Genomic DNA, 13,450 nt, shown 5'->3' on the forward strand with positions numbered 1-13,450 from the left:
GAAAAAATCTAGATGAATCTATGCATGAATTCCGAAAGAAATCACAAAAGGAATTCCTGAAGCAATACCAAGAAATATTCCTACAGTGTTCGCGTAACTCCTGAAGATATACCTGAAAGCATTCATAGAATATTAGAGAATTAGAGAGATTCCCGGAGAAATCCTCGTTTGAATTTTTGGAGGAATCTCAACAATAATTCATGTAGAAATCCTTAGAAAACTCTCTGAGATAATCCTTGGGAAAATTCCTAGATACACTCCTGGATAAATCCATGGAGTAATTCTATGAAGAATTATTGAAGAAATCCCTACAGAAATTTCTAAATACACCCTTACAGGCGTGCATGTAGAATTCCTTGAAATTAAAAATTCCTGAAAAAGGTATCAACAAGAATTTCTGGAGGAATCTTAGCAGAAGCTTCTGAAGGAATCCCAAGAAATTCTTCACAGATATCACATGAGAAATGCATGACAAATGTAGAAAGTCTTGGTCGGAGTAAGTGAATAACGCACGAAATATAACTTAAAAAACGGTTTATTTAATTTTAATTGGGAGGCGATACATTTGGTAACATGGCGCGCGCGAGTCTTCGTTCATAACTAGCTCGTAGCGGAAAAAGTAGTAGTAGAATATACACAGTAAAAAGTTTTCTTTATTCTTCAGGGTAGGGGGATAACCCATTCGCCCCACACGGCCTTTACTGACCTCACTTCCGGCCCGGAAGTGCCCACGGCTTCAGACAATCTCCAGCGGTCGACGTTCTTTTCGGGCCTTCTCCGTCCTCATCGAGCTTCCGAACTTCGTACCGGTCGTTGGGCATAACCTTCACTATCTCGTACGGGCCAAAATACCGGTGCTTTACCTTCTGGCTGACTCCGAACTGGGTTCTCGGAATCGCCCCGATGTCTCCCATTCGATACCCTTTCGCCTGCTTACGACGGGTATTGTACATTTTCCGGTTTTCTTGCTGGATCTTCTGGATGCCTTCGTGTGCCATCTGCCGTAATTCGTATCTCTCTTCCTCGAACTTGTCCTGAATCTCCTTGTTGAGCAGCTCATGAAGAACTTCGTCTTCCTTCGTTCGCATCTTCACACCAAACATCAACTGGAAAGGCGTCGTCTGAATTGCTCGCTGCCAACTGTTGTTTAGACCAAGATGTATTGAAGGAAGGTGTTAGCATTTAGGCAGTCTGAGGATGCGGGGTGAGATACTTGGCGGGGAGGTAGAGGTGGCAGCTGGCCAGTTTGTTTACGCTGCATTCTATAGTGTTGCTATGGGATGTTTGTTTGCCTTCACCCAAGTGAAAAAAAAATCTCGTATCGGCAGCGACTTGGCGTGTCTATTGCTTCGTGTTTCGATATCTTTATCATCCCAATAAGCAGAAATCCCAAATGTAAAACCAGGAACATAATAAATTGCCGATGATGTGGTGGTGGCAGAGACCTCACTATGGTTGTTATATTTAATACACGGAATTGGAGCCCGGGCACCAGTGAAATACAGTCAACTCGCACAGTAACACGCCAGCAAAAAGCAGTTATGTGCACAAATTTAGTATAAAAACTGATCATACTTTAAAACATAATCATTTTCAAATAATTCATTCACAGATCTTTCCCAAGTGCGAGAAATTTGGTGCAAACTTCTCTGATTAAAAAGGGATTAATGGTGATGAAATAAATTCTGGTAAAGTGTCAGTTTTCTGGTCATGGTTTGCTATTGACCAAACCATATGAAAGCACAACAAACTTGCCAGCTGTCGTTTGATTTTCCAAAATGGCGGATTGTATAATCTGACATATCGGATTACCTTCCTTATACTTACCTTGGTTTAGACATTTCTGCACTGGAACAACGTGTTTGAACCATTCATCGGGTTTCGCCACAGACAGTTTGGTCAACATCGGTATTATAATGCGTTGAACCCTCTCCACTTGACCGTTTCCTCGAGGGACACCTGTTACGATCGTATGCAGTTCAATGCCTTCTTCTTCACAGAACTTATTGAACTGTGTCGACGTGAACGCAGCTCCACGGTCACACACAATTCGTCTTGGATTCCCAAAAATGTCGGTAATGATCCGTAGCTTCTTGATAACCTCCTCGGCAGACGTCGATTTTGTAGCAAACAGCCAAACAAACTTCGAGAACGCATCGATCACGGTCAGGATATAATTATACGACTTCCTCGTGGACGGCATCGGACCTGGATGATCAATGTGCAGTGTATCCATCGGTACATCACCTTTGGGAATCGGTTGCAGCTCGCCTTCAGGTTTGCACCTCTTCTTCTCGCCAACGATGCAGGGGATGCACGCAGCGATGCACCGTTTGATTTTCTCCTCCATGCCCGGAATGTAATAATCAGCAGCAATCCTTTCCATCGTTTTCTTCACGCCGAAGTGTCCTTTCTCGTGCGCTGGACGAATCACCTCCATCTCCATTGCTTCTGGGACGAACACACGCCGGTGTCCATTCGCTGCCTTGTACAGCTCACCATAGGAAACGGAATAACCTTCGACTGTCCCTTCCTGGTCCAGAGCAACCTTTATCGCTTTCACCATCTCATCTTCGTCCTGTGCAACACGCATCCTAGCACTTACCGCTGCTGACAACGTCAAGACGCTTGCTCTCGACAGCGCATCAACGTGGGGCATCTTGTCGCCTGATCGATGTTCGACGGTATAATTGAATTCAGCTAGAATCCCTGCCCACCTAGCTACACGAGGATTGACCCTTTTCTTCAACATGGAATCCTTGAAAGCCATGCAGTCGGTTACTATTTTGAATTTGCAACCCAACAGATAGCAGCGGAACTTCTTCACAGACTCAATCACTGCTAAGGCTTCCAAATCGTACGAGTGATAATTTTGTTCAGCCGGGGTTGTCAAACGGCTGTAATAGTAGCATGGGTGAAACTTACCGTCTTCGTCGGAGCGCTGCATCAAAATACCTGCTAGGGCCATCTTGCTGGCATCTGTGTGGACCTCCGTTTCAGCATCTTCCCTCTTAGGCGCAATCGGCCGGCCGTGGCATGGCCACCTTGGACGGCCGAGAGGGGTAATCTCCTTTACTATTAGGGCCAATGCCCGAGATTTCGTCCTATGGCGGACGGCGTAACTCCTTTACAAGTTAGGCGCGGAAGCCTTACGGCTTCGCGGGCCGACCCGTGTGCTGGACGGTGGAACCTATTAAAAGGTCCAACAAAAGAGGTCCTATTGGACGCAAACACATTACAAAATGTTCCAAAGAACAGTACAGGAAATTTTCATTACCTGAGCTGGGTTTTTCTCCCAAGCATCCACTTAGCTCCTGCCAAGGGAAAAGGGGGGGGGGGGGGGGGGTGCTCGTTTTCAACTTTCAAATCACTGCACTTTTAGAAAACACGTCTACAGCACACGGACGCCTGAGTTATTTTAAGAGGCCAAATTTAGGCAATGGCCGCTACAAATTACTTTTCTCCCATTCCGTCATTCTACCTTTTCCATTGCCGCTCATTGCTTCAGCCATGTCGAAAGATTGGTAGCAGGCAACGAATTTGCAGCGGTACTTGACCCTTTCACTACTGTGGTACTCTACTGTTATTACACGAGAAACGTGAAGGGTCCGACAAATACAACATTTTAAAAACAAAAATCAACAATTTGTAACCAAACGGTTACAAATACAGCATCGTCAACGTCCACTGCCCACATCAAGAGAGACCTGATGACGAGAAAGAAGCGTTCTACGCGCAGTTAGAGCAAACATACGATGGTTGCTCGCCGCGTGACGTGAAAATCGTTGTCGGCGACATGAACGCGCAGGTAGGAAGGGAGGAAATGTACAAACCGGTAATCAGGCGAAACAGCCTCCTCGCCGTATCGAATGATAACGGCCAGCGATGCGTAAACTTTGCAGCATCCCGTGGTATGGTAGTCCGAAGCACCTTCTTCCCCTGCAAAGATATCCACAAAGCCACCTGGAGATCACCCGATCATCAAACAGAAAACCAAATCGACCACGTTCTAATCGACGGTAAATTCTTCTCGGATATAACCAATGTCCGCACATACCGCAGTGCGAATATAGATTCGGATCACTACTTAGTCGCTGTATGCATGCACTCAATACTTTCAACAGTTATCACCACGCGTCGACATTGAGCAGCTGCGTAACGTAGAAGTGGCTCAAGACTACGCGCAGCAGTTAGCAGTGGCCCTACACTGAACGAAAACCCCCGCCGTTTAAAGAATGATTTTTCATTCAATACGATTCAAAATCACAGAATCTGAATTTTGAATAATCACAAAGCAAAAAGAAAAAAGCAAAGATTTTACAGCGTCCTACTGAATAAAAATCATCCTGTTATTGTATAGAAATTGATACAATCAATGAATGGTTTTCTGCTTAGGGTGTGTTCAGATTGATTATCATCCGAAAACCAACTGAAAGTGTTTCCCGCTGTGTCCTATATCGAAAATCATCCAATTTTACTTCGACATCTGTCATTCGTTTGAATCCGAGTTTGAATCAGTATGGCGAAGTAGGAGTATTTCTAGCCGGAGGTTTGGATAGGAGGGAAAAATATTCTAATTACAACATAAAAGGTAAGAATAGCATTTTTTTGTTTTTAATGAACACAGGAATTTAAAACATGATCAATTGATAAATTATTATTCATTTTCAGGATATTTTGCTTCGATATCTCGTCCCGTAACCACACCGGATCAACATAAGTATTGATATAGCATGTGAATAAATTTGAATATAATATGAATAAATTGAGGAATTGGTTCAATATTTGAGTATTTTTATTGAGGTTTAATTTTCAATCAATTCAAATTTTTTCTAAAAACAAACCCACACCAAATGATATCGGAAACAAAATGAATATCATTCATTAATTTTTTTCTCGAAAAGTAATGAAAATCATCCGCTTTTGGAATAACCGTTATTCAAATTGTTTTGGTTTTGAAGAAGACTGCATCGAATAAAAATCATCCGATCCTTGTCTGAAAATAGGCATGGGGCTCGGATGAGGCAAAAATCATTCAATTCATGGCGGGCATTTTCGTTCAGTGTAGCAACGGAAGAGCAGCTTGGCGCAGCTACACTTGAAGATGGCTGGAGGGACATCCGATCCGCCATAGCTAGTACCTCGGCTACAGCTCTAGGCTTCGCGATTCCGAATCACAGAAACGACTGGTACGACGGCGAATGTGGATAGTTGAAACACGAGGAGAATGCAGTATGGGTGAGAATGCTGCAACACCGTACGAGAGCGAATGAGGCACGTTACAGACAGGCACGGAACAGGCAGAACTCAGTCTTCCGGATGAAGAAGCGCCAGCAGGAAGAATGTGATCGCGAAGCGATGGAAGAGCTGTATCGTGCTAAGGACACACGAAAGTTCTACGAGATGCTGAACCGCTCGCGCAGAGGCTTTGTGCCACAAGCCGACATGTGCCGAGATGATCACGGGAATATTCTCACGAGCGAGCGTGCCAGGTGTTGCAGAAATGCCGCGAATACAACGTGCCCACACACCACTTGTTCATCGATTTCAAATCGGCGATACAATCGTTCGAGAACAGCTATGGCAGATTATGCACGAATACGGATTCCCGGGTAAACTGATACGATTGATCAAGGCAACGATGGATCGAGTGATGTGCGTAGTTCGAGTATCAGGGACACTCTCGAGTCCCTTCAAATTTCGCAGAGGGTCACGACAAGGTGATGGTCTTATGTGCTTGCTGTTCAACATTGCTTTTTAGAGGGTGTAATTAGGAGAGCGGGGATAAACACGAGTGGGACGATTTTCACGAAGTTCGTTCAGCTGCTTGGTTTCGCTGATGATATTGATATTATTGCTTGTAAATTTGAGAGGATGGCGGAAACGTACATCCGACAAAAGAGTGAAGCCAGGCGAATCGGATTAGTCATTAATGTGTCGAAGACAAAGTACATGATGGCAAAGGGCTCCAGGGAGCAATCAGCGCGCCCGCCACCCCGAATTTATATCGACGGTCAGACGCGCCAACTTGGTCAAATTATTGGGGGGGCAAAGCCAGGTTTTTCTGATTTTTTGTATGGGAAAATCGAAAAATCGTCAAATATTGGGGGGGCAAAACCATGCTTGCCCCCCCTAAGTTGGCGCCTATGTCGACGGTGATTAAATCGAGGCGGTTGAAGAATTCGTGTACTTGGGCTCACTGATGACCACCGACAACGACACCAGCAGAGAAATTCAGAGGCACATTGTGGCAGGAAATCGTGCTTACTTTGGACTCCGCAGACTCTACGATCGAATAAAGTTCGCCGTAACACGAAGTTAACTATTTACAAAACGCTGATTAGGCCGGTCGTTCTCTATGGGCACGAAACATGGACCCTACGTGCAGAGGACCAACGCGCCCATGGAGTTTTCGAATGGAAGGTGTTGCGTACCATCTACGGCGGAGTGCAGATGGAAGACGGGACTTGGAGAAGGCAAATGAACCACGAGCTGCATCAGCTGCTGAGAGAACGAACCATCGTCCATACCGTGAAAATCGGGAGGCTACGGTGGGCGGGTCACGTCATCAGGATGACGGATAGCAACCCGACTAAAATGATTCTCGAGAGTCATCCGACCGGTATAAGAAGACGTAGAGCGCAGCGAGCTAGGTTGGTTGACCAAGTGGAGGTGTATCTGCGAACCCTACGCAGAGTGCGGAACTGGAGACAAACAGCCATGGACCGAGTGGAATGGAGGCGGCTACTATGTACAGCAGAGGCCACCCCGGCCTTAGCCTGATCGGTAAGGTAAGTAAGGCCAATAAAAAGAATTCTTGGAGGAATCCCGTGAAGAATTCATCGTGGAATCTCCAGTAAAAAATACCCTGAAGGAAATTTAGGAGAAACCTCTGGCAGAATCCCGACAGCAGCTCATGAAGCAATTCCAGAAGGAAATCTACAGCATAAATCTCTGCATAAATTTCTGCGGCAATCCCTCCAAGTGTACCTAAAGGAATCCTTGAAGGCATTTCCGGAAAATAGAGCGAATTTTAGCTGGGAGGAATTCTGAGGAAAGCTGGCCGTGATATTTTATCGGCGTAACAGTTTGTTTCAAAGTCCAACGTTTCGATGTATTTAGCACCTTTTTCAAGGATTATAATCCTTAGGATTAGAATCCAAAAAAGTCTGCTACGCCGATAAATTATCACTGGAAGCGAATTTTATATGTTTCCACCTAGGGACAGGATTCAGGAGGCTATTTATGGTTGAAGAAGACCGAAAAACAATCAACGTACGGGGATTGGGGGCGTTAGTTACAGGGCCGAGTCCGGTATTGTAGTTCGACAAGTTAAAACCGCTGCAAAAAGTTCATGGATTTACCAAAACTTTGTTAAATATATGCCCGTTTTACGTCTTGACTACATGGGTTCATAACTGTATTCCTGTCTTCCTTATTTTTAGGAATGGTGTAAAATTTGTATGAAACGAGAACCATTTCATATCCATATCAATATCACCTACACCCTAGTTCTCACCTTGTTGGAACTCCTCATCGAGCAAGCATTCGCGTGGACAACTTGTCTAATAAATATTTACCTGCCGTTCATTCGTAACCGTCCCTTTTTATCCTCCATTAGATTTAGTATATTCCCCATTTTTGCACGTAAGCAGAAAATCCCCGTCCCTCAGCTCCACCCATAGATATTTTCACGCGTGTCTCTTCTATTCTAAATCTGTTTTTTTGCTTCTGTTCTCCTCCAACTTGCAGGGAATTCATCACCGAGTGTCTCTTCCCGACAACCAAGAGCCCATACGAGCTGCCGTGGCAACTGAAGACGGCCTGGGGTGTTGTGTTCGGTGCGATGTTGCTGGTGGCCATCACCGGCAACAGCATCGTGCTCTGGATTGTGCTGGGTAAGTATGATTTTGGTTGCTAGTCGGTGGTAGTATGAAGCTGGATACAGGGACGAAGATGAGGGATGGGGGAGTTGTTTTTTCTTCGTCATAGTAATTGGGACAAAAATACCGGTCATATGTGATCCCAATAACATAGCTCCTCAGGAACAAGACATGTTGTGTTGTAAAACAGGCTACTCTATTCTATTGTGGAAGAACTCTAGTTTTGAACAATATGGAGTCTCACACCTCGACTTAGAAAGTCTATCACAAGCTACAGTAGGAATTTGTACTTACTTGAAACTTCACTCTGTAACCCCGCATGATAACCCTTTAAATCACCTAATTACTCGCCCTTCCCAAACTTCTTTGCAACCTTGAGAGCCCCCCTGACCGCGTGCGGTTGTCCTCGGAGACTGCTTAAATCTACCATTTTTTGCCATGGAAATCATTTCATCCGTCAATTTTGCTCTTTGATTATCCGCTGGGTTCAGATTTCCAATAATCACACAGATTCACAGAGTAATTATTAACCGAGAAAAACGTGCTGGAAATTATATGCCTTTGTGCCGTTTTCCTAAATGATCAATCGCTTTTTTGATTCAGCTGTGACTGAACAGGCCTGTGTTTGCCAATCAATACGTAATTATTCCTTCCTGCAGAGCTTTCCACGGAAAAAAGTAGAGGTAGGTAAGGCACTCCAAACGCGTGTCTTCTCACGGTTTCCTCTTTTGCAAGCCGATTCGTCCATTTGGCGCTTTGATTGATGGTATTCAATTGGCACATTCTTGAAAAATGCGTCGGATCGATACATACTTTGTCACAAACAGAATGATGGAGGCAAGTCGCATCGTTAATGAAGCAAAATACAGCTAATGGCCAAGGACATTATCGCAGCATTCTAGCGATGGTTCGGATCACGACGGTTCAATAGTGTTTATTGATATTGTTTGCATCCTGATGATGTCAAACAGTTTATGCTAAAGAAAAACGACCATTTTCAACAACAGCTTTAGAAGAAAAACTTCAAAGCTCAACAACACCGTCAGCATAGTTTGTTTGCTAGCTACCTATACAGCAAACTTTAGTTCTCCTTCATACCGGTGCTATCATTTTCCGGCAGTCACTGAGTGCCTCCGTTGCAAAGTTTATCGCTTCTTTGGAAACTTTTCCAGCTGAGCATAGGTAGGTATCTATACAGCGAGGTGAGTAAAATCGATCACATTATTTATTCGCTCGTATGCAATTTCCAGTTTCTCACTTGTTGGTCGACCGCAGCCGGTATTGTGGCATCGTATTGCTGGATTCGTTGGATAGTAAACAACCGCGCGGCCATCGCAGTAATCTTAACAAAGAGAATTTGCACGCGCTCTATCGTTTTCATCAGGAACAGGCCTGTATACCTGAACATTTGTAGGGCTCAGACAAAAGACAAGCTCATGGTAAAATCCATGTAGATTCCTCCATAAAGGCAACGCTACTTGAATGGAATTAGATTATGTTCAGAACATTTGGAGTACTAAGGAAAAAAGTCGGTTTACGGGGGAAACATTGTTAAGAGTTTAAGGGTTTAAGGGTAAAAGTTTAAGAGTATTCGAGAACATCCTGGAGCCTGGGCTATCTGAACCACTAGCGTAATCAGTAATCTATTTGTGCTTTATGGACAATACATGCATTGCACTGCTCTATGCAACTATATGTTGTGAGTTTGTTTTCTGTTTGAGGACCTCTAAGAACTCCCTTGTATATAGGTCATCGGATCTACCAACATATTTGTTTGTCTTTAAGAGCTTTATGACTAAGGTACATATCCGCACAGCCTCAGGTAGCTATGACATTTCGAGTGATGAGTTCAATGGTTCTTTAAGGATGTCCCTTCAGTAAAGATCATCTCTTCTACGAGAGCTACTAGTTGTATCCACATAAATTATGAATGAGATTCATACTTACAGAGCATCAGGTATCTATGTTCTGTCAAGTGGTGCCTTCTATGATTGTATAGAAGTATCCGAAAGCTCCCAGGGGTATACGTCATCGGATCTACAAGCCTAATTAGCGGTCTATTGAAGCATAATGAATTAAATTTATACCTACTCATCCTCAAGTGATGAGTACATTGTCTGTTTCAGGATCTTCAAGAATTCTATTGAGTATAGGTCATTGGATCTACTAAGGCAGCCTTTCCCAAACTTCTTGTGGGGCTGGCGGGACGCGACCCATAGTTTGAGAAAGGTGGTACTAAGGTTTTGAAATTCACTCGCGAGTCTCTCAAGCCCCCATAAACCCCCTTAAACCCCTGTAATACTTTGAAATGCTTTGAAACGCCTCTGAAACTCCCATGGGACTTTCGTGAAATTTACTTGAGAGCCTCTAAGGCCCCCGCAAACCCCTCTGAAACCTGCTGAAATGCCCTAAAACGCATTGAAAAGCCTTGAAACGCTTTGAAACGTCTCTCTAAAACCACCATATAACCTTTTTGAAATTCACCTGCGAGCCTCTCAAGCGCCCTTTAACCTCCAGAAAACCTCATTGTTCCGTCGTGGAACGGGTATTTTGCAGGGTGGACGGATTCGGGACCGGTAGCTCGGTTGGAAGTGGACTGTATTATGGAGGGGCTTTCACTGGGAGAAAAAAAAAGACGCGTTTTCACTATTTAACTAAACTAAAGCTGTATTTCGTTATTCGGTACACGTCGGGGCGATTCTGTAATATTTCGGTGCGTACACGTCGGTGGTTGAAAGTTGACTCTTGTGCGGTGGCGGCGTCGAGCGTACGGAATGGGTAGACAGATGAATGGGAAGGAGAAGGATAGCTGCTTGCATGCAACGATCGTGGCGGCGGTGGAATCTTCCACGCATATGAACGCTGTGGTGGTTCGATCGTCGTCGGCGGCTGGCACATAAGGACACACTGTAGATGGATGGGCGGTCGATCTGTCGATCTTCTTGTGCATGCTCGTACATGTCGGCTTGGGGAAATCATGAAATCGGTGGATGAACAGTTGGACAACGTGGAGTGTAGTAGAGAAAATGTTGGCAACAATATTAGCGAGTTTCGTCGGCGCGAACACTCATGAAACGCCTTGAAGCATATTGAAACTCCTTGAAACGATTCTCAAACCCCAAAGAATGATATTTACCTGAGAGCCTCTTAAGCCTCCTTAAACCCATCTGAAACGCCCTGAACCGCATTAAAACGCCAAAATTCCCCTAAATTCGTCCTAAAAAGCATTGAAACGCCTTTGAAACCTGTGGGAATTGTGTCTGCGAGCGTCTGAAGCTCCTTGAAGCCCCCCTTACCCCCCCGAAACCTCATGAAACTCCTTGAAACGCTTTGAATTGAAACGCTTTGAAATGCCTCTGATACCCATGAAACCTCCGTGAAATTCACCGGCGAGCCTCTGAATCTCCCACAAATCTTCCTGAAACCCTGAATCTCCCAGAAGCGCCCCAAAACGCATTTACCTGCGAGCATCTGAAGCCCTTTCAAGCCCCTCCCAAACCCCCCATGAAAATCTCTTGAAATTAATCTGCAAGCTTCTGAGGTCCCTTCAATCACCACCGAAACCCCCTGAAACGCTCTGAAACGCATTGAAACACCTCTGCAACCGTGAGCTTCTGAAGCTCTTTTAAACTCCCCTGAAATTTCCTGACGCGCCCTGAAACGGCTTGAAACGCATTGGAACGCTTAGAAACGCCTCTTAAACCCCCATGAAACCCTTTTGAAATTAACACCAGTAGGATGTTGGGGTCAATATGACCCAGACAGGCACGCTGATCGTGCAATACACCATCGTGTTGCGAAAAACTAACCATCTTAACGCTTACGAGCTTCTGAAGCCCCCTTAACACTAAAAGGGATACCTTCATGGCCTCAGTTTCGTCACTTCGCTGAGTGTGTTCCATCAAAGACGAGCTCTGAAAGGCGCCCGGGGTCCAATGGACCCCAGGTATCCCTTTCAGGGTTAAACACTCCGGAAACCTCCTGAAACGCTCTGAAACGCATTGAAACGCGTCTGAATCCCCGTGAATCCTTCGTGAAATTACCCTGCGAGCCTCTGAAGCGTCCCGAAACGAGTCTCCTGAAACGTCCCGAAACGGCTTGAAACGCCTTTGAACGCTTTGAAATGTGTCTAAAATTCCCTCGAAATTAATCTGCGAGCTTCTGAAGCCCCCTTAAACACTTCGGAAACCTTCTGAATCGCACTGAAACGCCTTGAAGCGCTCTAAAGCGCCTCTGAAATCCCCACTGAATTACCGTAATATCCTCTGAAGCTCCCTCAACCCCCTCCGCCCTGAGAGCTCATCAAACACCATGAAACTCTTCGAAACGTCTCTAGCACCCCATCGAAGTCTCCTTGAATTCATCTAAGAGCCATCTAAGATTTGAAAAATCCTAACATCACTTTGTTGGAAAAATTGTTCAAAAATATGAAGAAAGTTACCCGAAGAGAGCATAAAGTGAAAACTCATAGTTCAGGCGATTTTTTTTTTCAAATAAATACGGCCCTCGGAACATTGAACAATGGCGCCTGTGACGTCAGGTTGCAAATCATATGGTGGGAAAAGGAAGGAAGTGATGATTGCAATCGTTTGTATCCACAGCAGACCGAATGTATCTCTGTGTCTGCAAAAAAAAAATCTTGCGGATGTCGGAGTGTTGGTGGGGTTTGCTTGGCAGAGGGTTTACACATTGGTGCGTGGATGTCAGGTAAATGATTAGTGTGTCTATTACTCGTTGCAAAACTCGTAGGCGTTATCTGATAGATTGACACTGTGTTGTCAAAGTTGCAAGGAAAGATTACGGATTTTAACCCTTTTCTGTTATAGCGATGGCTATGAACATGTGAATAAACATGTGTTGCATTTTCTACAAAGGGAGAAAGTACACAGAAAAAAAAAACAAAGTAGGAGGAAAGGAACGGGTCAGGGATTGAACCTTCTGCATACGAATCAGAAGCGGTAGCCACTAGACCACCAAGCCAGTTACATAGAAACTTAAAATTTCATTCACAAATGATTAGGCGAAAAAATGACACTGGATTTTTACCCTCAGTTTTGCTTTAATTCGTTAGAAGTGAACTGTATTCGATAAATGAAGTCGGTCTCGCAAAGTCATTCGGTCGGGTCGTGTGTGTGCTTGGTCCAGCATTTACTTTACTTTTTCGGTGGTGACGAAAATTCCCGCGCGCTCCAACTCAAGTCGCGCGAGTGTGATTTTGGTGGCGAAGTGAAGAGGCCGCTTTTTTTTTATTCGGACCGACCGCGTCGTCATCGTCAATTTGAATGTGCACATCGTCGTACCCGTGTATAGTTGTAGCGGTTCAGTGTGATTTCGAAGAAGAGGCCAGCTAGTGGAAGATGCTGCAGCACATACGCACTGGACACTTCGAAGGATGCTTATTGGTGAGCTCTTTCCATTTTATCATAATAATTATTGCCAAAGGATGTATAAAATTCTGCTCTGGTTTTTGTGTATTTATCTAACTAATATTGAAAAGTTCGTCACGTCATGTGTCGGCGCTAGTTTTCAATGCACATTCAGTTGATAATAAATACTTTTCTTTTATT

The 13,450-nt window shown here is 44.5% G+C and overlaps 1 protein-coding gene across 1 annotated transcript in view; it reads left to right on the forward strand.

Annotated features, from left to right (window-relative positions):
* LOC134285574 (tachykinin-like peptides receptor 86C) overlaps positions 1 to 13,450 on the forward strand; it is a 545,193-nt gene that overhangs the window by 58,702 nt on the left and 473,041 nt on the right. Inside the window, exon 2 of the mRNA XM_062846624.1 lies at positions 7,753 to 7,898. Coding sequence (XP_062702608.1) covers positions 7,753 to 7,898 — 146 coding nt within the window. The remainder of the gene's footprint in view (positions 1 to 7,752; positions 7,899 to 13,450) is intronic.

Source organism: Aedes albopictus, chromosome 1 (assembly GCF_035046485.1).
Source record: "Aedes albopictus strain Foshan chromosome 1, AalbF5, whole genome shotgun sequence".
NCBI lineage: Eukaryota > Metazoa > Arthropoda > Insecta > Diptera > Culicidae > Aedes > Aedes albopictus.